The 26,344-nt window shown below is 40.6% G+C and overlaps 1 protein-coding gene across 3 annotated transcripts in view; it reads right to left on the bottom strand.

Moving 5' to 3' along the window:
• Nucleotides 1-652: 652 nt before the first annotated feature.
• The window catches only part of LOC118390100 (diacylglycerol O-acyltransferase 2-like), a 45,330-nt gene continuing 19,638 nt past the window's right edge, over nt 653-26,344 (bottom strand). The window contains exons 1-8 of one of the 3 annotated variants that reach the window (XM_035780322.2): nt 23,939-24,256; nt 22,344-22,475; nt 15,773-15,880; nt 15,423-15,493; nt 7,923-8,127; nt 7,371-7,545; nt 3,388-3,590; nt 653-2,393 (exon numbers count right to left, since the gene is read on the bottom strand). In XM_035780322.2, coding sequence (XP_035636215.1) covers nt 2,239-2,393; nt 3,388-3,590; nt 7,371-7,545; nt 7,923-8,127; nt 15,423-15,493; nt 15,773-15,880; nt 22,344-22,475; nt 23,939-23,978 — 1,089 coding nt within the window. In that variant the 5' untranslated portion in view covers nt 23,979-24,256 and the 3' untranslated portion in view covers nt 653-2,238. Of the gene's footprint in view, nt 2,394-3,387; nt 3,591-7,370; nt 7,546-7,922; nt 8,128-15,422; nt 15,494-15,772; nt 15,881-22,343; nt 22,476-22,612; nt 22,897-23,938; nt 24,257-26,344 lie in introns of those variants that run through there. The other 2 variants (XM_035780324.2, XM_035780323.2) reach the window with 2 other exon arrangements.

Raw genomic sequence — 26,344 nt, 5'->3', positions numbered from 1 at the left:
AATAACAAATTGACACACTCCTTGACCACTCAACCACTTAGCGGTTTCCGGGTCACGGAGGAGAGTGGATAGAGGACAGTCTTTTGTCCAAACAAGAAACCCCCCACAGTCTTTGAACAGCCTGGCATCTCTTTCGCAATACATTTAGCAAAGGCCTACTTTTCCTTTTCAAGTAATTAGAGGTAGAAAACTAAATGACACATGACAAAATGACAGTTGAGCAGTAGCCTTTTTGTCATTAATTAAATCACTCATTGTTTGTGCATCTATTTACATTTTTGATCTCACAAAATATTCAAAGACGTTTTCATGAACATCCCTCACATACAAGAAATTGATCTACTCAACTCTTATGTTGTGATATAGAGTGACAGTAGGGGATTATCAGACAGTAAATCAAGTATCATTGGATGATCTTAATCTGGAATTAGGGGTCTTCGTAGTAACTGGAGTCTGTAAAAAAAGCCATGGAATGTGTTTTAAGAGAACATTTTGACGTTTTCTATCACTTGAGGAGTTGTGTGCATGCATCAATGTATAGTTCCCCCAACCCTAGGACATTTGGTGTGCTTGTGATTATGTCTACAAATGCCTTATTTTATTGCTTGAGCAAAATGACATTCTGGCATTGTGATGTCACGTGGGACTGAAAAATAGTTAACAAGTTTTATTCTGGAAACATAGTTTAATTTAAGTAGACTGTGATGAAGACATTCATTCACAAAATAAACATGCATTGGCTGCTATTTATTGCTGTATTTATTGCACATGAATTAGGAGAGGATGTTCACTGCTCTTTGCAAAAAAGTCCCCGATGAATCTAGAAGAAATTAAGTTTTGAATGACACACTATTTATCACCAATCTCAATTATTTTGTCATGAGGTGAAATCTTGTAGTCTTTTTATCTTGCATAATATACAACATACATACATTTCTTCACCTAGGATCATTGGCTGGATAATGGACTTGATATGCCCCATATGAAAAAATGATTTATCTCAAACACTTCTTGGTAATTACTGGGGGAGTTTGTGACTTTTATACTTTAATTCAAATCTGTGATAGCAACCCCTTTGCCATTTTACTCAATTGAGTGGAAGCCCCCTAAGAAGTTTGAGTTGTAGTTTTTTTTTTTTAAATAAGGCATATGCTTTGCAATCTCTTAATTTCATTAATCAGTAATCTGCCCTCTGGGTAGAGGAAGAAATGTTCTTCACCCTGAAATTGTTCTTACATCACCATCACTACAGTACATGGGGCCTCAATGCACTAGGTAACACTCTGCAACCCACTCAACACACTCATGTGGAGAAATGTACAACAAAACTAAAACACAGGTCAAGGTTAAATGACAAAGGCACCATAGTGATTCTCTTAGAAATTGGCAAATTTGACATAGGACTCTTTCAAAGGCATGTTTTAGAGAAATACCTCAGAGGGTTGTCACAAATACAAAAAGTGCATCAATATATTAATTTTCATTGAAAATGTTCTTATTTACAAAATACAATTAATACTTAGTTCCATCACACAATCAGATTGTATTACCAATATGCACAATCTAAATCCATTCAATAGAATTCCTTCATTTTCAAGTTTCAATGAAGTGTGCATGTGTGGGGAGGGGACACCCATCAGCTCGTTGGCTCAATAAACCACACTATCAACATCTCACTAAGGCAACACCCTTACAATTGCATTGTTTGTGCATTTAGCAACAACAACAAAAAGTAAGGTCTCAAAACATCATCCTATATTTACCTATCGGGGCACTTAACACATTCGTTGTACAGGCCTATTCTAAGTGAAAATGACATGGATGCATGGAGGAAACAAAGATGGTGCTTGTGTGTGTCTTGTGTAACCTTCTAGTGCCACCTAGTGGGAGTTCCACTGCACATTAAAGCAAGGGATCATACCTTAACTATACTCCCTCATCTTTTCTGTCATGGAACACATCTATAGATGTGTCATACACTCAATAAAATATTCAATAAATGGAAGTTAGTCAACTTTGCCATTGACAGTGACTAGGTCAGAGAGAATAGTAAGGTGCCCGAAGACCTGCCATTTTCATCCTGAGTGGAGGACCGACGTGAGTGTTGCTGAGAGCGCGGTGGGTTTATATACACACAGCTTAATGTATATAGATTGAATTCCAGAGACAATCAATCAGAGCCAGGCAAGTGAATGGAGGGGCAGGGCTGAACAGACAGCTGCCACAGCTGACCCTTTCTCAATGGATGTGCAGGATGTCACTCTCCTTCAGGCCGAAGCGGGTCTTATACTTGTCAAAGAGGCTGGTGAGGGAATTGATGTACATGGCATGGTACAGATCCACCATATCCCGAGGAGGCTGCTCAATCTTTGGCACTGTGATCGGTTCACCCACTAAGAGAAATAAACATGTACAAATCTGTTTCCCAAAAATCAACTTTAAAAAACATTTAACATATTGGAAATACGTAGTTTGATGAGCTGTAGTGTTAAACATTAATATAGCCTTGATGCAGGGGAGAGTAAATATTGACTGGGTGGATGGTTCTGTTAACACAGAGGAACTAGAGTAGCTCAACTGCTTGGTAGTAACCATAACAGTCCGATCATTGAAATTATAATTACAGACCATCCGAAGACTGAATCCCTAACAGAAACTAAGTCAACAAGCACTAAATGCCTGTAAGAGATGGGATTTGAAAAGGGAGGGTAAACAGCTGGAAACCAGAGTTTACCAGTAAACTACCAGAATTTTGGTATCTTTCAAGGATTTTATGTTAATCTATCACAAGAGGCTCTTTTGGGTACTTCCGATTATCACAGGCTTCTGTAATAATCTCTGGCCCTCTGTGTGGACTAATCACATGTAAAATATATGAAATAATGAAGTAAGATGATAGAAAAATAGAATGACAAAGCTGTAAAACATTATCCTAAATATAAACCATCAACTAAGAGAACACCATTGTTTTTAATATGAGGATTATAGCATGAAATATCCTATATATATATATATATATATATATACATCTTTTACACACTTTTTTACTATGTCAACATGTATTTGTTAATGTTTCGGTGTCAAACTGGTGTCAGTTGTGAATACAGTCAATAGTTGGAATAGTTTCTGAATTCATTGAAAATAATGTTGATAAAATGCTTTTTTCATGAATGAGGCTATTGAACCATATGGTCTATCTACTAGAAAGTCATGGACAATATGGAGACAGATGTAATATATCAATACTATAATATGAATACATTTTTCAAAAGTGATTCAAGTATAAATTACCAAAGTTACGATAGATTCCAGTAAATGTGTTAAATTACCGGTGGCTTGCAACCCTAGTGAGACAGTCAGTAGGGTCTTGGAGAGGGTTTTTCTTACCGATGGTGGTGATGGGTTTGTTGTAAGGCACCATTCCCCAGGAATCGGAGGAGAAGAAGCCACAGCCATGGAACAGACAGGGCGCAAAACCAATAATCTTCTGCAGTCGCTTTTGAGCCAGCCGCCACCAGGTTCTCTCCTCGAAGATCACCTGTTTGTACACATCGTTCTCCCCAAAGGAGTAGACTGGTACCAGGTCAGACCTGCCAGAGAGAGGGGGTTTACAATAGTCTCCTGAAGTTACTCATAAGGCATAACAGATATCTGATCACTGAATGATGGGCTACTAAACCATGTGGTTTATAACAGCTCACCTACACCAGTTTACCCAGACTTTGTTTTCAGTAGCTCAGTTGGTAAAGCATGGCGCTTGCAACACCAGGATAGTGGGTTCGATTCATGACTAAGTCACTTGGGCTAAATGAAACATGGTGAAGCCCCAAAATTGCCCTCGCTAGAAGCCTGTGTTTCAGACATAAGGAAGTGGATGGCAGCAAACGTCCTACTTTTAAACTCGGACAAAACAGAGATGCTTGTTCTAGGTCCCAAGAAACAAAGAGAACTTCTGTTGAATCTGACAATTAATCTTAATGGTTGTACAGTCGTCTCAAATAAAACTGTGAAGGACCTCGGTATTACTCTGGACCCTGATCTCTCTTTTGACGAACATATCAAGACTGTTTCATGGACAGCTTTTTTCCATCTACGTAACATTCCAAAAATCAGAAACTTTCTGTCCAAAAATGATGCAGAAAACTTAATCCATGCTTTTGTTATTTCTAGGTTAGACTACTGCAATGCTCTACTTTCCGGCTACCCGGATAAAGCACTAAATAAACTTCAGTTACTGCTAAATATGGCTGCTAGAATCCTGACTAGAACCCAAAAATTTGATCATATTACTCCAGTGCTAGCCTCCCTACACTGGCTTCCTGTCAAGGCCAGGGCTGATTTCAAGGTCTTACTGCTAACCTACAAAGCATTACATGGGCTTGCTCCTACCTATCTCACTGATTTGGTCCCGCAGTACATACCTACACGTACGCTACGGTCACAAGACGCAGGCCTCATAAACTCATTCATATATCCTTATGTACATATTCTCACTCATTCATATATCCTTATGTACATATTCTCACTCATTCATATATCCTTATGTACATATTCTTTATCCCCTTACACTGTGTATAAGACAGTAGTTTTGGAATTGTTAGTTAGATTACTTGTTGGTTATCACTGCATTGTCGGAACTAGAAGCACAAGCATTTCACTACACTCGCATTAACATCTGCTAACCATGTGTATGTGACAAATAACATTTGATTTGATTTGATTTAATTGTCGCTAGAATTTCTAAGCAAACAGTGGAGGCAGGGCTTTCTCCTATAGAGCTCAATTTTTATGGAATGGTCTGCCTACCCATGTGAGAGACGCAGACTCGGTCTCAACCTTTAAGTCTTTATTGAAGACTCATATCTTCAGTGGGTCATATGATTGAGTGTAGTCTGGCCCAGGAGTGTGAAGGTGAACGGAAAGGCACTGGAGCAACGAACCGCCCTTGCTGTCTCTGCCTGGCTGGTTCCCCTCTTTCCACTGGGATTCTCTACCTCTAACCCTATTACAGGGGCTGAGTCACTGGCTTACTGGTGCTCTTTCACCGTCCCTAGGAGGGTGTGTCACTTAAGTGGGTTGAGTCACTGTCTTTCGCACCCCCCCCTTGGGTTGTGCCGTGGCGGAGATCTTTGTGGGCTATACTCGTTGTCTCAGGATGATAAGTTGGTGGTTGAAGACTATAGTGGTGTGGAGGCTGTGCTTTGTCAAAGTGGGTGGGGTTATATCCTTCCTGTTTGGCCCTGTCCGGCGGTCATCGGATGGGGCCACAGTGTCTCCTGACCCCTCCTGTCTCAGCCTCCAGTATTTATGCTGCAGTAGTTTATGTGTCGGGGGGCCAGGGTCAGTTTGTTATATCTGGATTACTTCTCCTGTCCTACCCGGTGTCCTCTGTGAATTTAAGTATGCTCTCTCTAATTCTCTCTTTATTTCTTTCTCTCTCTCGGAGGAGGACCTGAGCCCTAGGCCCATGCCTCAGGACTACCTGGCAAGATGACTCCTTGCTGTCCCCAGTCCACCTGGCCGTGCTGCTGCTCCAGTGTCAACTGTTCTGCCTGTGATTATTATTATTTGACCATGCTGGTAATTTATGAACATTTGAACATCTTGGCAATGTTCTGTTATAATCTCCACCCGGCACAGCCAGAAGAGGACTGGCCACCCCTCATAGCCTGGTTCCTCTCTAGGTTTCTTCCTAGGTTTTGGCCTTTCTAGGGAGATTTTTCTAGCCACCGTGCTTCTACACCTGCATTGCTTGCTGTTTGGGGTTTTAGGCTGGGTTTCTGTACAGCACTTTTAGATATCAGCTGATGTACGAAGGGCTATATAAATACATTTGATTTGATAAAGCGTCTGATAAATGGCATACAATACACTGAACATAAATATAAATGCAACAATTTCAAAGATTTTACTGAGTTACAGTTCATATAAGGAAATCAGTCAATGGAAATAAATTAATTAGGCCCTAATCTATGGATTTCACATGACTGGGAATAAAGATATGCATCTGTTGGTCACAGATACCTAAAAAAAAAAAAACAGTCAGTATCTGGTGTGACCCCACCATTTGCCTCATGCAGTGTGGCACATCTCCCTTGCAATGGGACTCAGGATCTCGTCACGGCATTCATATTACCATAGATAAAATGCAATTGTATTCATTGTCCATAGCTTATGCCTGCCCATACCATGACCCTAACGCCACCATGGTGCACTCGGTTCACAACGTTGACATCAACAATCTGCTCGCCCACACGATGCCATACACGTGGTCTGCGGCTGTGAGGCAGTTAAATGTACTGCCATATTCTATAAAATTATGTTAGAGGTGGTTTATGGGGGAAAAATGAACATTCAATTATCTGGCAACAGCTCTGTTGGACATTCCTGCAGTCAGTATGCCAATTGCACACGCCCTCAAAACTTGAGACATCTGTGGTATCATGTTGTCTGATAAAACGTAACTTTAAAAATTTTAACTATTTAACTAGGCAAGTCAGTTAAGAACAAATTATTATTTTACAATGACGGCCTACCCCGGCCAAACTCTCCTCTCACCCGGACGGCGCTGGGTCAATTGTGCCCACCCTATGGGAGTGGATTTTTATTGTCCCCAGCACAAGGTGCACCTGTGTGTTGATTATGCTGTTTAATCAGTTTATTGATATGCCACACCTGTCAGGTGGATGGATTATCTTGGCAAAGGAGAAATACTCACTAGCAGGGATGTAAACAAATTTGTCCAACAAATTTGAGATAAGTGGTCCTTCTGTAGCTCAGTTGGTAGAGCATGGCGCTTGTAACGCCAGGGTAGTGGGTTCGATTCCCGGGACCACCCATACGTAGAATGTATGCACACATGACTGTAAGTCGCTTTGGATAAAAGCGTCTGCTAAATGGCATATATTATTATTATTATATTAAGTTAATTGTTTGTGTGGAACATTTCTGGGATCTTTTATTTCAGCTCATGAAACATGGGACCAAAATTTTACATGTTGCGTTTATATATTTTTGTTCAGCGTATATTACATGTTCTGAGTCACAAGCTGATGGAGCCTGTCCTTTGGCCTTGACCCAGTGTCTGTGTACAATACTGCATGTCAGGAGGAGCTCTGCGCACTTGAGGACAAATTACCACACGTGAAAGTATGTTTTATGTCCCAATCAAACCTATTGTTGAGCCAACTCTCTCTATTCCATCAAATTGGTCATAATGACACCAGTGTCTGTGCTGACCCAATAAGGTCTCTCACCAAACATGTAGTCTGATCAGTTGATGCGTATAACTGAGAGGTGTGTGTGTGACCGGAAGGTGCGCCTGTCAGGATGGTGTTTGTGTGGCCGGGAAGTTTGTGCTCTAAACTCACCCTTGCTGGAGGGCCAACCTCACAAAGCCCTTGCGGTTATTCAGGGTGACAGAATTCTTTCCTGGAGCACAGTTCAAAGATTCAGCTGCTCCCCCGACAACAATGACCACTGCATTGCCAGTTCCATTCTGAGAGAGGAGGTAGTCAATGGAGTTACGGTTCACTGGGCAGATACCTGACACATGGAAGAGGATGGGGTTAGGCTCAGTTATCACACATGGGCCCAAAGACCAAACAAGTCAGTGTGTTTGCAGTGGAGAACACATTTGAAGAGAAATCAATACTGTTTGAGCACAAAAACATTCTTAGTGGATGTTGAGCAAAAGAAACCTTTGAAATGAAGATAATTAAACTAACAGCGCAGGTTAACTGAAGCAGCTCTTTACAATAGTGACATCAGCAATTACAGTTTGGCAGGCACAGGGATTGTTTAGTCTACATTGGGCAATAGGACAAAGCTCAGAGTTCTACCTGATTAGAGTCGGTAGATACAGGGCTGGTATCAGCAGTTTACTGAGTACAGAGGGACAAAACTTAGAGAAACCATCTCACCTCCAGACATGAGATAGTCTCTAAAGACTGGCATCCGGAAGTTTCCAGCCAGGGTGGCCAGGGAAGGCTTGATGCCCGGGAACTTCTTAGAGAAGCCGGTGGCCTCTGTTCCGAAGTTACAGAAGGCTCCAAAAGAGAAGATCCCATGGGGGTGGTAGCCAAAGATGTAGTTTCGGCTTGGCAGCAGGTTGTGTGTCTTGATGAGCTGGTAAACAGGATGAGAAAGAGACATGGTGGTTACTATCACACTAAGCAAAATATAACTACAGTGTTTGTTAAGCAATTTAACAGGTCAGAGAATCTGCACAAAATTAAGCCAATTCAGTTGTGCAGTTATGATAACATTAAGTTATTTTTATTACTTGTCTCAAGAAGTTAAAGGCCATTTACCTGTGCATTGTACTATATGTATTAGCATATTTCCCTGAAATTGGGACAGTTTATCAGTTTATCCCTGATATGACATATTTGCACTCAAGTAATAAAATAATTACAGGTAACAAACAGTGTTCCGTGTCTGGGATGTTTATCTGCACGTTTCCCCTATTATGAACAGCAGTCCCATTACAGAGCTTCAATATTCTTAAAAGTTGTTTTGAGTATGAGAAGGAGAGCGTAGGCTCCATAACGGTGGGAGACGAATTGTGTCTTCAGTGGAGCGGGTGCCCCAATGCCACGCTTATGTTCGAAATTGAAAGGGCACAGAGGATATACACACAGATCCAAAGAGATGTGTACACAGGACTCTAATCAAACAAGGCCCATTGCATAACCACATTATCAGATTATCTAAGACCATCTGTGAGGTTTCCACAGTGATAGCATGGTAGATGTAAAGAGATTACCATTTGGTGATATGAAAACAGGTGGCGTTTAAGTAGAAGAAATGGAAGAGAGGAGAACTTGCTGACCCTCAAGATGTAATAGTCACGGTCCCTGAATGTACCAACACACTCACGCTGCTCCCAGCCATGTCTACCAACTGGCGTTCAACTCCATTAGCTGCAAAACCGAGACAAGATAAGCAACCCTTCATCTGAAACCGGATGCTGCCAGGTGAATTACATAATGGGTATAGATCTCTGCAAATACCTGGTATACAACACATCCTTGTGTCAGAAAACCACAGCCCCTTAATCCCACAACCACCAACTCAAGGAATTACTGTACTGTAAATCAAATCAAAGTTTATGGTTGAGTTATCACAGGTGCAACAAAATGCTTGTGTTTCTAGAGTGTGCAAAGCTGTCATCAAGGCAAAGGGTGGCTACTTTGTAGAATCTAAAATATATTTTTATTTGTTTAAAATGTTTTTGGTTACGACATGATTCCATGTGTTCCTTCATAGTTTTTGTCTTGATTATCATTCTACAATGTAGAAAAGAGTAAAATAAAGAAAAACCTTTGAATGAGTAGGTGTCCAAACTTTTGACTGGTACTGTGTATATGAGTCATGACTAGAATACAGTATATACACATGAAGAGACTAAACATTAGTGACAAGTATTCAATGACTATATACATAGGGCAGCAGTCTCTAGAGTGCAAAGTAGAGTACCGGGTGGTAGCCGGCTAGAACAGTGATTAAGGTTCAGGGTACTGGGCGTAGGCCGACTAGTGGTGACTGTTTAACAGTCTAATGGCCTGTAGATAGAAGCTGTTGCTCAGTCTCTTGGTCCCAGCTTTGATGCAACTATACACTCTCCTCCCTGTAGATGGTGGGGGGTGAACAGGCTGTGGGGGCCCGTCGATGTGGATAGGGTCGTGCTCATAGGGGCGTGCTCTCTCTGCTGTCTCCTGTAGTCCACGATCAGCTCCTTAGCTTTGTTGATATTGAGGAAGAAGTTATTTTCCTGGCATCACTCCGCCAGGGACCTCACCTCCTTCCTGTAGGCGGTCTCATCATTGTTGGTAATCAGGTCTACCACTGCTGTGTCATCAGCAAACTTGATGATTGAGTTGGAGACGTGTGGCCACGCAGTCATGGGTGAACAGGGATTACAGGAGGGGGCTGAACACACGTTCCCAAGTAAGAAGTTGTTACGTTCCCAAGCAAGAAAACCAAAAACGTCACTCAAACAAAACAAGGAACTAACAAAGAGTCACTGACAACAACCAAAACAAAACAGGTGGGGTTTTAGGAGGGGTTCTAAAAGGGCACTCATGGGGGTGTCCACTGAAAGTTGCATGCAACAACAACTGGGACCTAAGACACCCATCATAAGCATCCTCTAAATGCACCCACTAAGAGGCAAACAAAATAAAAACCGACACCAAACTGGAAGACAGGAAGTAAACCATAAAGGTGGAACAAAATGAAAACAGGGAAATCAGACAAAATAATGTTTTTCTAGAAATCAAATCGGAAGTGCCAACTACAGGCCTTGACCCTCCACATCACTAAAGACAACTGGAGCCTGTCACTCTTTAAAAAAATAGCACCTGGGGCAGCACAGCTGAAACACCTTCCTACTAACAAGATGGACAAGCCAGCATAGGTGTAACACATTCTGACTAATGAGGTAACACCAATCGGTGCGCCCTACGTGCTAACAAGCTATACGTGCTCAAGTCCATTCTCAAAACATAAATGGAAAAACCAAAACCTTTAACTGAATTTAAAGAAACTGTCAGAGTTCAACGTATGGATCACGAGCAGGGTCAAAGTTCAAGAGACAATACACACACTCTTGATTTCCCCTGGCTGTTAGCCATCATCAGGACTCAATTATTAATAGTTAAGATAACCTTTCACCTTGATTCTTAACAGGTAACACTAACAGTATCAAAGCTCTGGTTTTACTTAAGAGCCTTTGATTATACTTTCTATTTATAAGTAAAAATGGTTGTATGGTAAAAATTATTGTCAGGTTAATGTTTCAAGAATGCTCCATTTTAAAAACAGTCATGCTCATTCACCATTAAATCAATCAGCTGAATGGATTGAACTGAAGGAGGGTTAAACATAGCGGATGTAATGGGAATGCCGTTAGTTCAATGATATTACTGAGAAGCGTAAAGGCATACAAACAACTCAGTTGATTCACGCCTTGGTCAGGAGGGCAGCGAGAGAAAACACAAGAGGAACTTGCCAAAAAATATGAATTGGTAAAAATATCTTGCTCTGTCAGGATACCAAGAGACCAAGAGTTTAGTATAGGTTTAGCATGTGTTTACATATTATATTGGAAAGGGGGACACCTAGTCAGTTGTACAAATGAATACCTTTAACTGAAATGTGTCTTCTGCATTTAACCTGACCTCCCTGAATCAGAGAGGTGCAGGGGAGCTGCCTTAAAAACCTCTTTAGGATTGAAATTTTCATCTAAAAGACATATCCAAATATATCTGCCTGTAGCTCAGGACCTGAAGCAAGGATATGCATATTCTTCATACCATTTGAAAGGAAACACTTTGAAGATTGTGTAAATGTTAAATTAATGTAGGAGCCTCTGCTGTCCATAACGTCCTCTCTTCGCTGCTGCCTGTTAACACGCTGCTCGGTCCGAGTGTGGTGGGTGATTCTGTAACGGCGTTATTCGTTTGTCAAAAGAGAGTCGGACCGAAATGCAGCGTGGTGGTTACTCATGACTTTAATAGAAAAAGTGACACATGAAATAACGATACAAAATAACAAACGGAACGTGAAACCTAATTACAGCCTATCTGGTGAAACTACACAGAGACAGGAACAATCACCCACGAAATACCCAGCGAAACCCAGGCTACCTAAATACGGTTCCCAATCAGAGACAACGAGAATCACCTGACTCTGATTGAGAACCGCCTCAGGCAGCCAAGCCCATACAACACCCCTACTCAGCCGTAATCCCAATAATACAAAAACCCTAATACGAACCACAACATATAAACCCATGTCACACCCTGGCCTGACCAAACATATAACGAAAACACAAAATACAATGACCAAGGCGTGACAGTATAACATTTTTATAGAAAAACATAACTTATTTGAATAAAACAAAATGTTGGTGTTTCCATTAAACTATAATATTTAATACCTAAAAACACAATGTCTGTGGACATTTCTCATTACGTAACACAATTTCCAGTTACTGTAAGAACTCCATTCATTTAATGTTTTCACTTATATGCCTTCAGAATGAGGAACTTATTCTCAAACATCCCCTTTAAGACACTTGACCTTCTCATTACCGAAATGACTAAAAAGGTCAAATTGGGAAAAACAAATAAAATCAGTGGCGGCTGGTGGGAGGAGCTATAGGAGGACGGGCTCATTGTAATGGCTGGAATGGAATCAAAAATATGGAAACCAAGTTTGACTCCATTCCAAATATTCCATTCCAGCCATTACAATGAGCCCGTCCTCCTATAGCTCCTCCCACCAGCCTTCACTGCATTACATGTAACACGTTACAATATTACTTTGTGTGGAAAGTAACGCATTTATTACTTTTCATTACTTTCATAATAAAATCTCAAGTGTCGGAGGGTGAGAGCCACGCGCTCTCTACCAAAGATAGGCTACTAATATGTAATCTAACTAATTCAATAATTAATTTAATATTTCAACCGGAACAGAAAGACCTTGGTCACAAGCTCATCTTTTATTTCCTAATGTAAGGCTGGTGTATTCATTGATGTATTTATGTCTGAATTTTGGAGCATGCCTACATTTGCGCAAAAGACTATTCGAGAGACCACCAGGGCCATGCCCCTCCACGACACAAGACAACATTTATGTGAAATGTTGGCTGTACAATAACTGTTGTTTGAATCCCTTAACAAGACAAGAAAATATCGACTTACCTTTCTGTAATGTCAACCATCGAAATCAATATTTCCATTTCTCCTCCTTTGGCTTGTCCAAATTGATAATCCACAACACGGCAGCTATATGTGCCAGGGCACTAATCATGCAATTGAATGCTGTCTCTATACAATGCGTTATGATAATGTATAATCTATATGAATAATCATACAAAATTAGGATTCGACAAAGCTTTTTGATACAAATATAACTTTTCTATTGTCTGAAATGATAGCATTATCACATTGGACAGGTTAGTACTGCTCGCTCGCTGGTGTAAGGCAGCCTGTAAAACAATTAAACTGTTGGATATTTAGTCATACACGTTTCTAATGTTTAAAATGAAAAAATGTAATATTAGGATATTATACCTATACAACACCATGTGACGGAGAGTGATACAGCGCCCAGACCCACCAGGGAGGGGTGATGTTGTGGATGTTAAGTATTGTAAAAAAAAAAATGTATTTAAAATAATGTAAAATCACAACTTTGATGGGGAGCATAAATGGCATTTCTATAGCTGCATGCATGGATAATTTGGATCGGGGAAATTATTTTCTGAGGGTCCAATAGCTGTCAGAAGGTCCCTGGGAAAGTTAGACAAATTAAAAATATGAATAGAAAATCCCTTTAACCTATAACCAGTACGTGTCATCCTATGAAATGTACATTATGTTGCACAGCCTAATATAAACTCAACCTCTGTACAGATGTCCTTTCTTTTCATTCAAAATATTTCTCTCCAGCCGCTCGTTCTGATGGCACAGAAATGAATATCTAGAGGGCACACTTTCCACTAGATGGTGAAGCCCTCTATGGGCTTTACTATCACAGAAGCGATCAATGGCAAGGATCAGAGGTGTTCTCCGTAAACGTAAACGTGCTACCCACAACACTGGTCCAAATACACTAATATTACCTGGTCCAGGTAAACGTGCTACCCACAACACTGGTCCAAATACACTAATATTACCTGGTCCAGGTAAACGTGCTACCCACAACACTGGTCCAAATACACTAATATTACCTGGTCCAGGTAAACGTGCTACCCACAACACTGGTCCAAATACACTAATATTACCTGGTCCAGGTAAACGTGCTACCCACAACACTGGTCCAAATACACTAATATTACCTGGTCCAGGTAAACGTGCTACCCACAACACTGGTCCAAATACACTAATATTACCTGGTCCAGGTAAACGTGCTACCCACAACACTGGTCCAAATACACTAATATTACCTGGTCCAGGTAAACGTGCTACCCACAACACTGGTCCAAATACACTAATATTACCTGGTCCAGGTAAACGTGCTACCCACAACACTGGTCCAAATACACTAATATTACCTGGTCCAGGTAAACGTGCTACCCACAACACTGGTCCAAATACACTAATATTACCTGTAATTACCTTGGAGAAATTACTTTTTCAAAAAATGTCACTTTATGCTTAAATCCACTTTTGAAAATACATGCACGTAATTACAGTACTTACAGTAAAGAAGGGGTATTTTAGTCAATTGCATTAAGATCAATGATTTGTATTATGCAAATCATCTGGGATTAACAATTGACACAGTTTGATGATGTGTTAGGTTACTAAATCTCAGTACAGTTTTTCAATGGCAAAACTCAAACTCATCTCCAAAACCTGATTATCATTACCGTAATGCACTCATATTTAGGAAATATTAGGAAAAATACAATTTAGATTTGAGTAATTTTGGTTTAATCTGATCGTGTGCCTTTTGTTCTTAATACAGATATGTGTACATAAAAACAACATGTATATCCAAGTAATTATGACAAAAAATAGATTCTGAAAATATTTTTTATAATAAAATGTAAATATATTTGTTTTCCGTGTTATTTAACTCAAGCCTTTTCTTCAGGTGAGCAATCTCAAAACATATTAGCAATGTATTTGTTCAGTACTTCTTTTTTTCGAAAGCTGTTGTGGGAATGAACATTTTTGTGTTGGTAGTTGTGGAAATTGTGGTAAAATGCATAATATCTCATCAATAAACATAACAATAATTATGAAATAGATAAATACAGATTCTAATCCAAGAGGAATTATGGTGGAAAATGTTTATTTTGTACTCCTTTTTTTTGTCAAGTGCCAGTTTCGTGAGAATCCCATTTCATTTTCACTTGAACAAACTAATAGTCAAATCACCTGCATTTCTCATTGCTTAACCTTAACTTCTCCCACTGTGATTTCTGTCAAGGCTGATGTCCTATAAAGCAGCGTATGCCCATCCTCTCTCTCCTCAGTGTGTGTGTCTCCCAACAATAATAATGGAAAACAAAATAATCAAAGGGCTTTCTCCTATCATGTGGAGCAAAGTCTATCCTTCCAACCGAAGTAAACTCCTTTAAAGCATTATCACAAGGGACAAAGAACAACGTGGAACCTCCAGCTGATACTGGATACAGTCACACAATAACACCATCTTCATGCCTGTGCTTATAGGATACTGTTACTGGGATACACCATAATCAATAACAATATTCATGATCTTTAACTTTGTATCTGACCAGAAAAAGCTAATTGTATCATCTGTACCAGCAGTGCTGCTGAAAACAACATATACATGTATTCTATCATTATCTGGCTTCACACCCCAACACACATTGCACGCACACACGCAGACCCAGAGAGACCCTTTAAATGTTAAGCATATTCCTTTCCACTCACCCTGATGGGGAAGTAGTCTCTGAAGTAAGTCCACATGGTCCAGTTCCTCACCCAAGAGGACCTCCTGCCACCTGAGAAGGCAGAGGTAAAGATCTCCATTCAGACTATAACCCACATGTTGAATAATGCAACACACATACTGAATCATTTACATCAACAGTACCTGGGTGACAATTACCCAATTTCCCAGCACAGCTCCCTATGGTCACAGACACAAAACACTGCGTCTGAAATGACACCCATTTCCTATTTAGGGCACTATGTTTAATTACAATAGGGCAGCGATAGCCTTGAGGTTAAGCCAGTAACCAAAATGTTGCAAGTTCAAATCCCAGGGCTGAGGTACTTGCCTTGTTTCGGGGTGTTCCAGTCGAAGATAAGCCAGGCAGTGTACATGGCAGCGATCACCCAGAGGTCTGTGCAGAACATGTAGATTAAGAGTACAGTGCCAGCGGCACCTATGGGGTAGGAAATGATAGGGGAGAGAGCAGAGGAACAGGCATTCAGCACCTGCACTGCACCACACTTCATTAAAGATCCAATTTAACTGGTTTTTATCTCAATATCAAATCATTTCTGAATAACATTTAAGTACCGTCGTTAATATTCTAAACTCTGCAAAAAGAAAATATACACATTTTTCTACCACCGGTGTTTCAAACTGTTTCAAACTGCAGATACAATTCAGTGGGTGATGACGTAGTGCACACAAAATGTACTTTTTCTCTTAAGATTTCATGTACCAAATTCAAATGTGATATTCAATGTGTTTCCATCGCATTTTCTACTCTACGGATAAGTTAGGTAGTTAATTAGGCCTAGAAAGGTCTTGGTACATGCTCTCTAGCCAACAGCTCACAGATAATTATTATAAAGTGTGGGAAGGTTCTGCGGGTAGGTTAGTCTACATGATGAGATTATTATGGATAAGAGAGAGAATTTTTGTATTTGTCGAACGTCAGTCAAGCATCGACCATCATGTCACCAGAATAAGAATATTTATTGGAAAGGAGCATCAAGCTCATACCATGCACTTTCACCACCACCCTGTGAAGTTCATCATAACTTATTTCATCTGTAGCCGGATATGGCTAGATGGGATGCAGCTTTTGTCAAATTAACATCAGATTTGATTTTTGTAGCAGGTTAGGATAATTTACGCACCTGGTTAGGATAATTAACGTAGCCGTTTGGAAGATTTTAGGTTAAGGTTAGGAAAAGTGCTACGGTTGGCTAAAATGCACAAAACAAATCTATTTTCACCGTTAATTTGACAAAAGCTGGACTTCTAGCTTTGACCTTTGTAGCCTAATAAACTAAATGGTTTCCCGAGTCGTAGTGGGAGGAGCACACACCATGTCATCGTGTGACTCCAAGATTACTTCGATATGATGGTTATTCCAAATCAAATGTTATTTGTCACATGCACCGAATACAACAGACCTTACAGTGAAATGCTTACTTAGAAGCCCTTAACCAACAATGCACTTCTAAGAAAAATAAGTGTTAGGTAAAAAAAATAGAAAAGTAAATCATTAAAGAGCAGCAGTAAAATAACATTAGCGAGTCTATATAAAGGGGGTACTGGTACAGTTTCAATGTGCAGGGGCACCGGTTAGTCGAGGTAATATGTACATGTAGGTAGAGTTATTACTATGCATAGATAATAAACAGAGTAGCAACAGTGTAAAAAGGGGGGGGGGGCGCAAATAGTCTGGGTAGCTATTTGATTAGATGTTCAGGAGTCTTATGGCGTTGGGGGTAGAAGCTGTTAATAAGAAGCATCTTGGACCTAGACTTGGCGCTCTAGTACCGCTTGCCGTGCGGTAGCACAAAGAACAGTCTATGACTAGAGTGGCTGGAGTCTGACAATTCTCTGACACCCCCTGGTATAGAGGTCCTGGATGGCAGGAAACTTGGATCCAGTGATGTACTGGGCCGTACGCACTACCCTCTGTAGTGTCTTGCGGTCGGAAGCCAAACAGTTGCCATACCAGGCAGTGATGCAACCAGTCAGGATGCTCTTGATGGTGCAGCTATAAAACCTTTTGAGGATCTGAGGACCCAAGCCAAATCTTTTCAGTCTCCTGAGGGGGAATAGGCTTTGTTGTGCCCTCTTCACGACTGTCTTAGTGTGTTTGGACCATGATAGTTTGTTGGTGATGTGGACACCAAGGAACTTGAAGCTCTCAACCTGTTCCACTGCAGCCCCGTCGTTGAGAATGGGGGCGTGCTCGGTCCTCCTTTTCTTGTAGTCCACAATCATCTTGGGGCGGCAGGGAGCCTAGTGGTTAGAGCGTTGGTAAGTAACCAAAACGTTGCTGGATCGAATCCCTGAGCTGACAAAGTAACAATCTGTCGTTCTGCCTCTTCCCTGGTTGACAAAAACTCCTTTGTCTTGATCACGTTGAGGGAGAGGTTGTTATCAAGGGCACCACACGGCCAGGTTTCTTAACTCCTCCCTATATACTGTCTCATCGTTGTCAGTGATCAGGCATACCACTTTATTATATCAATATTTGTGCTTAAAGGTGTTTCCACTGTTATTTCTCACATAATTAATTTTCCTGACACAAAAAGTTCCCACCTTGTCTAGTATATTTTGTTTTGTCAACATTTGGAAAGTTTACTGACAAAGTTGCGGTTTCCATGAGGCCCGACATTACATTTAAGTGCCTTCAGAAAGTATTCATAACCATGAACTTTTTTCACATTTTGTTATGTTACAGCCTGAATTTGAAATGGATTACATTTATATTTTTTGTCACTGGCCTTCACACAATACCCCATAATGTCAAAGTGGAATTATGTTTTTAGTAATATTAACAAATGAATTAGAAATGAAATGCTGAAATGTCTTCAGTCAATAAGTATTGAACCCCTTTGTTATGGCATGCCTAAATAAATTCAGAAGTAGAAATATGCTTAACAAGTCACATAATAAGTTGCATGGACACACTCTATGTGCAATTATAGTGTTTACAATTATTTTTTTAGTACTACCTCATCTCTTTAACCCACACATACAATTATCTGTAAGGTCCCTCAGTCAAGCAATGAATTTCAAACACAGATTCAAAAATAAAGACCAGGGAGGTTTTCCAAAGCCTCTCAAAGAAGGGCACATATTGGTAGATTGGTAGAAATAAAAAAAGCAGACATTGATTATCCCGTTGAGAAAGTTATTAATTACACTTTAGATGGTGTATCAATACACAGTCACTACAAAGATACAGGCGTCCTTCCTAACTCAGTTGCCGGAGAGGAAGGAAACCGCTCAGGGATTTCACAGACTTTAATGGCTGTGATAGGAGAAAACTGAGGATGGATTAACAATATTTTAGTTACTCCACAATACTACCCTAATTGATAAAGTGGAAAGAAGGAAGCCTGTACAGAATACAAATATTCCAAAACATGCATCCTGTTTGCAACAAGGTACTAAAGTAATACTGCAAAGAATGTGGCAAAGCAATTACCTTTTTGTCAAGAACACAAAGTGTTATGTTTGGGGCAAATCCATTGCAACACATTACTGAGTACCACTCTCCATATTTTCAATCATAGTGGTGGCTGCATCATGTTATGGATATGCTTGTAATCGTTAAGGACTGGGGAGTTTTTCAGGATAAAGAAAATATCCGGAATGGAGCTTAGCACAGGCAAAATCCTAGAGCAAAAACAGAATTTACCATATATATATTTTTTTACATCTTTATTTAACTAAGCAAGTCAGTTAAGAACAAATTCTTATTTTCAATGACGGCCTAGGAATAGTGTGTTAGATGCCTTGTTTAGCGGCAGAACGACAGATTTTTACTTTGTCAGCTTGAGGATTCAATCTTGCGACCTTTCAGTTACTAGTCCAATGCTCTAACCAATAGGCTCCCGCAGCAGTCTAAGGCACTGCATCTCAGTGCAAGAGGCGTCACTACAGTACCTGGTTCGAATCCAGGCTGTATCACATCCGGCCGTGATTGGGAGTCCCATAGGCCGGCACACAATTCGCCCAGCGTCATCCGGGTTTGGCAGTCATTGTAAATAAGAATTTGTTCTTTACGGACTTGCCTAGTTAAATAAATCTACACTGGAGTTGCTTAACAAGAAGACAGAGTTACAGTTGGTTGTCTAGCAATGATCAACAACCAATTTGAAGGTGCTTGAAGTTGTTGCCAAATAAACAAATGGGAAAATGTTGCACCGTCCAGGTGTGGTAAGATCTTAAGTCATGTTCACATTGGCAGTTTGAAGTGACTGAAATCCTATTTATTTGCATATCCGATTCTGTTCTTTTCCCTGCAGTCTGAACAGCCAAAAAGCACATGAAATCTGATATTCCAAACTACATTTCAAACCACCTATGAAGGTCAGATACAAATCCGATTCCTGGCCATGTGACTTGTGTCTGAACGCTCAAATCTGATTTGCCCTTAAGCGGTTTTTAGACTGTTATTCGGCATACAGTGGGGCAAAAAAGTATTTAGTCAGCCACCAATTGTGCAAGTTCTCCCACTTAAAAATATGAGAGAGGCCTGTAATTTTCATCATAGGTACACTTCAACTATAACAGACAAAATTAGAAATAAAATCCAGAAAATCATATTTAGGACTTTTTGCAAATTATGATGGAAAATAAGTATTTGGTCACCTACAAACAACCAAGATTTCTGGCTCTCACAGACCTGTAACATCTTCTTTAAGAGGCTCCTCTGTCCTCCACTCGTTACCTGTATTAATGGCACCTGTTTGAACTTGTTATCAGTATAAAAGACACATGTCCACAACCTCAAACAGTCACACTCCAAACTCCACTATGGCCAAGACCAAAGAACTGTCAAAGGACACCAGAAACAAAATTGTAGACCTGCACCAGGCTGGGAAGACTGAATCTGCAATAGGTAAGCAGCTTGGTTTGAAGAAATCAACTGTGGGAGCAATTATTAGGAAATGGAAGACATACAAGACCACTGATAATCTCCCTCGATCTGGGGCTCCATGCAAGATCTCACCCCGTGGGGTCAAAATGATCACAAAAATGGTAAATGGTGGGCAAAAATCCCAGAACCACACGGGGAGACCTAGTGAATGACCTGCAGAGAGCTGGGACCAAAGTAACAAAGCCTACCATCAATAACACACTACGCCGCCAGGGACTCAAATCCTGCAGTGCCAGATGTGTCCCCCTGCTTAAGCCAGTACATGTCCAGGCCCGTCTGAAGTTTGCTAGAGAGCATTTGGATGATCCAGAAGAAGATTGGGAGAATGTCATAGGGTCAGATGAAACCAAAATAGAAAATCTCAACTCGTCATGTTTGGAGGACAAAGAATGCTGAGTTGCATCCAAAGAACACCATACCTACTGTGAAGCATGGGGGTGGAAACATCATGCTTTGGGGCTGTTTTTCTGCAAAGGGACCAGGGCGACTGATGTAAAGGAAAGAATGAATGGGGCCATGTATTGTGAGATTTTGAGTGAAAACCTCCTTCCATCAGCACGGGCATTGAAGATGAAGCGTGGCTGGGTCTTTCAGCATGACAATGATCCCAAACACACCGCCCGGGCATCGAAGGAGTGGCTTCGTAAGAAGCATTTCAAGGTCCTGGAGTGGCCTAGCCAGTCTCCAGATCTCAACCCCATAGAAAATATTTGGAGGGGGTTGAAAGTCCGTGTTGCCCAGCAACAGCCCCAAAACATCACTGCTCTAGAGGAGATCTGCATGGAGGAATGGGCCAAAATACCAGCAACAGTGTGTGAAAACCTTGTGAAGACTTACAGAAAACGTTTGACCTCTGTCATTGCCAACAAAGGGTATATAACAAAGTATTGAGATAAACTTTTGTTATTGACCAAATAGTTATTTTCCACCATAATTTGCAAATAAATTCATAAAAAATCCTACAATGTGATTTTCTGGATTTTTTTTCTAATTTTGTCTGTCATAGTTGAAGTGTACCTATGACGAAAATGACAGGCCTCTCTCATCTTTTTAAGTGGGAGAACTTGCACAATTGGTGGCTGATTAAATACTTTTTTGCCCCACTGTATCTTCTTGCTTGATAGCTAGCTACTCTGTTGACAGTTTGATAAGGACTTGTGGTTGCCAACTAGCTTGTTAATTAATTGTTTACAAACAAAATTATTGAATGAGCTATAAACCAAAACAGCTAGCTATGAGCTAGGACTCATTTTTAAAGTTAGGCTTCAGAAAAGTGTTCTTACACTATGATTTTGAACATTCAAGGCAACTGGGAAATGACCATGATAGGGAACACCACCAATCAGCCTACACCCCTGCAAACACACCCGTCGTTACTTTGACAACTAGCATAGCTGTGTCAGCAAATGACTACTGTCTGAACACACACAAATAAATCTGATTTGGTCACATGTAACTTGCTGTTTGGACAGTTGGTATTCCACAACGGATTTGAGAAACAAAACTGATTTGAGCATTAAGGCCTGCAGTGTGAACAAGGCTTTAGAAACTTAGCCAGAAACACTCACAGCTGTAATTACTGCCAAAGGTGCTTCTACAAAGTATTGACTCAGGGGTGTGAATACTTACTAATGTAAATTAGATATTTCTGTATTTTATTTTCAATGAATTTGCCAAAATTTCAAAAACATGTTTGCACTTTGTCCTAATGGAGTATTGTGTGTAGATGGGTGAGAATTTTTATATTTAATACATTTTGAATTCAGGCTGTAACACAACAAAATGTGGAATAAATCAAAGGGCATGCCTACATTATGAAGGCACTGTATATGGCCCACCAGTGAAAAAGCTATTCTCAAATAATAAAAAAAAGCGTGAAGGGGAGACATCTTACGGGCTTGATCTCCTTGTAAGGTCATAGGTCACTATATCCTTCAGCCACTACTAGTTAGAGCCACACGGCAAGAGACAATTGCACACTCACCCATGGCGAGGAAGCTGATGACCCACTGCAGAACTGAGATGACCTGAAGGTGTTTCTCCATCTTGGATCGGAGTGCAGGCCAAGGAGCGGAGGGTAGGTCCTGCAGGGCGGAGAGGATGCTGCAGCCGGTGCCTAAAGGAGATTGACAGGGTCATAAATGAGTCATACTGTACAGTACATAAGAACCACATCAATGGATTAAGTCACAGACGGGCTCGAGGGAGTCAGCAAGAAGACTAAAGAGATAAAATAATGAAACTGTCATCAACCTTTTGCCAGGCTTTCAGTCTGTCAACCACAGAAACACACATGAAGAAGGGAAATTAGATTATAGACTTGAGACACTGAACAAAGGCTCATGCCTTACAAAGCTCTGTGTCGAAACAGACCACAAGCAATAAACACCACATGTCACATCAAATTCCCCCCCGCCACTGCAGTCGCTATAGAGATAGAGCAGAGCCACAGTCCAGACAGCTAGATGTAGAAGTGACCGTGACAGACCAGTCCACAGCATAAGAGAAAGCCACTGAGGGGACTGTGCTAAATCTACCCGAGCTCATAGTGCCTGATCAACAGATCCTCCCCATGCCACAGGACAACACAGCCACATAATCCCATTTTGAAAGACTAAATAACACTGTCATGCTGTAAAACAAACATTGTCCATTCTGCACTCTGGCCCACACTCTCACATTAAGTCAATGATGCTTTCAGTCAGGGCTACTGGGTAGGATCAGCCTCAGAGGGTCAGGGACATGATGTGAACTAGGAGTACTACACAGTGAGTAAGTCACCGACCTCACATCTGCCCACTATCAGGCAGCAGAAGGGCACAACGTTGTGGAACGTTACAAATAGAAATAGATCATGTTGAACATTCTTGCCTCTGGCATGTAGAATAAGGGATCTTGTCAGGTCTATTCATGATATTTCTATCTTCAATGTTCATGTTTTCCTACTGAAAACTTCTCTGCCTTCACAGATTTTTATTTTCACTTCTCTGCCTTCACAGATCAGACCCGTAAACACACAAAAATATACAAGCAACATGTATGAAAACCACTGTGCCCAGATACACATCACACACTCACACATACAGTACGCACACGTATCTATTGACTATCTGTGTATTTCAGAACAAATGGCTCACATGACAATGATGTGTGGTAATTTCTAGACAAGAGCCTATTTTTACTTAATCCCTTAATCGCAAAAACGTTTCCCTACACACAGTGTATCAATAGAAAGCACATAGATGCAGACTACATGACCATTTGATCATTCAGAGTTGTCTAACAAACAAGGGGGTCAGTCACTATTTAGAAAATGGAAGTTATGAAATACGAAATATGAAAACTATTGCTAACAAGAAACTATAGCATCCACAACAAACTTCTGATTATGTTTGGCCTGCCATAGTTCTCCGTCATTTCAGAACGTATTGCAAACTGCTTCTACAAAACTGATTAAACGTCAACACAATAGGATTTGGAATATCATGAAGGGGGTGCATTTCTAAAAGACGCTCGGGGGATATGATATTTGAAGTCTGCATGCAAACAGTGCATGTTTCATTAGGGCGCATCTCTTACCTTTTAGGACACCGGGGTAGGCAGCAAGTATTGTCTTCATAACAGTGGCTCCGGGAATTAACAGATTACAATACTTGGAAATATTTACTACAATAAAGTTGATCAACTCTACAGTTCCTCTATAATGACTGCATTAAATTGAATAACTGAGCGGCATTTAACCCGTATGGGAGGAGCCAGTTCAAAGTCAGTACGTGAGAGAGGGTGGTAGGTGTATTGGGTCCAAACCGAAGCGCTCCTGTAGAAGAACCGAAGAGGATGCAAATTGCGCTACTCGAAAACAATATTTTTCTCACATCAGCCAGGGGTCTGAAAGCACTCTCAACCACGTATTTATCAGGTACTGCAGTGACGTGATGTCGGCGTGGATCAACGGTCGTGTTTTGACCAATTCCATCTTATCTGACAGCCTGCACTGCTATGCGATTCTTATGGATTTCTAACTTTTAGCGCCATGAAGCTGAACAGGTCAAAGTCAAACATGTGTAACAGGTCACTATGGTATAGCCCAGGCATAGTTGTTTACTAGAGCAGGGCTTTGGAAGGATGGCCACGTGAGGCTAGTTGCTTACCTGTAAAGGTAGAATAATTTACATGAGCAGGGGTGTCAAACAATTGGCCTGGGGAAACAAGAGGCCTGATAGCAACTGTTTCCAATCACTTGAAAATATTTGTTAGGCAAGTTATGATTCACACATATAGGACTAATCAGCATATCCGTGGGAAGTTGGGGTGCTGCAGCAAACCCCGGAAAAATCAGAATCAAATATATAAACAGTATATATATATATATACTATATATATAGTCACAAAAGTAGTGCACTGGGTCTTTACTAGAATTAGCTGACTGATATAGATGTAGCATGGGCAAAAAAAAATTTCAGCATCTCTACTGTAGCAAAAAAGGTAGTTGTATAATTGAGAACAGTATCTTGCAGCATACAATAGTTTTAATAGTAAGAGTTGTTGCCCTATCCCTTTCTGTGTCAAGCAATTATTTTTTATATTCCACAAGTAATATCAGATGAACTGCTATTGTGACAAATGCTGGTAAACACTCAAATATATTTTGCTAAAATTCACAAAAGTTGTGCACTCGGCCGTTACTGGGTCCCGCCCCAAAAAATTCTGCATCCCCCCATCGGCAAAATAATCACAGCACCTCACCCCCAAAATACCTCCCATGGCTATGCTAAGCAGCAATCTTATTGTGGGTCCTTCAGTAGGCCTAAAGAACAGAGAAAATGACATGAGATGATACATGTTGGTAAGAGACACCCTTTCACTGTTCCTACTGTATTGAAAAGGTAATATCAACATATTCAGAAAAAAATTAGGGATTCCATCAAGCTGTTGCTCAATTTGATTTTGCCCTTCCCTTATGTTCGAAAATGCTAGACATGTTATAGGTACATTTTTGTCAATCATAATTTGTAAAAACTCATCTTTAGCTTAACTTCGGAAAAGTGTTGCTCAACCTCTGAGCCTCAAAGGGAAATAATACATATATATCTGTGTTCAGCATGGTGGCACCATTTGGGTGCAGGGAGCAGCTTGATTCTAGGGGAGAATCTCAATTGGTTTTGGTTGCCTCCTCTTCTCTGTCCTCTCCTCGCTAGTTTAAAAAGGTGAAAGGTAATTGAGCGTAGGAAAGGAAACGTGTAAACAAATGGCTTGTACGAAATTAGAATCTCCTTCTCGACTCCTATGTCATCAGGCAAATTACGTTTACAGGGGTGAAATCCCCACATAAATGTGTAAAGTGATTTTAAAAAAGTTATTTTATAGATAAAAAGATAATAGCATGTCGTTTATAAATGTGTGCATGCATTTCTCCATAGAAAAAACAACAGCTGATTCAAAGGGGGTGTGGTGAATTTTAAAACACTTCTGTGCTAGCCACCGAAAGGATACTCTTGAGCAATGTTCCCTCTAAGCTGCTCGCATGCTCAGGCAAGCAGCTCCCAGAACTGCCACGCAGAATAAATATCAGCCTGCGCAGAGAAGCACGAGATTGAACTTCACTCAACTTTCTAGTTTTCCCCTTGAGTGAACACATATTATAGTTTCCCTCTACAGTGGGAATTGTGATTGAATCAACACAATATTAGACACTTTCAATGCAACATACTGAAACAAAACAAACTATGCAAGAAATGTTCTTGTATGTAGAGCGCATTGGAGTAGGATTCTATTCCATTGACAGGCATGACTCAGACCTGTACTCGACACAGACCGGTGCGCCATAACCAGTTATAGCTGCGGTATCCCTATATGCAAATAGACTATTGCCATATATGGATCTGTGCCATTCACTTTGAACTGGACGGTGTTTACAGCATGAGTGGTCGCAAAGTAGATGCACTTGTATTGTTGCATGCAGCCACGTTTACACATTTGTTCATA

This window comes from Oncorhynchus keta, chromosome 11, assembly GCF_023373465.1.
Source record: "Oncorhynchus keta strain PuntledgeMale-10-30-2019 chromosome 11, Oket_V2, whole genome shotgun sequence".
In the NCBI taxonomy this organism is placed as follows: Eukaryota; Metazoa; Chordata; class Actinopteri; order Salmoniformes; family Salmonidae; genus Oncorhynchus; species Oncorhynchus keta.
The sequence above is the reverse complement of the archived record's forward strand: the minus strand, read 5'-3'. Positions and strand labels throughout refer to the sequence as shown.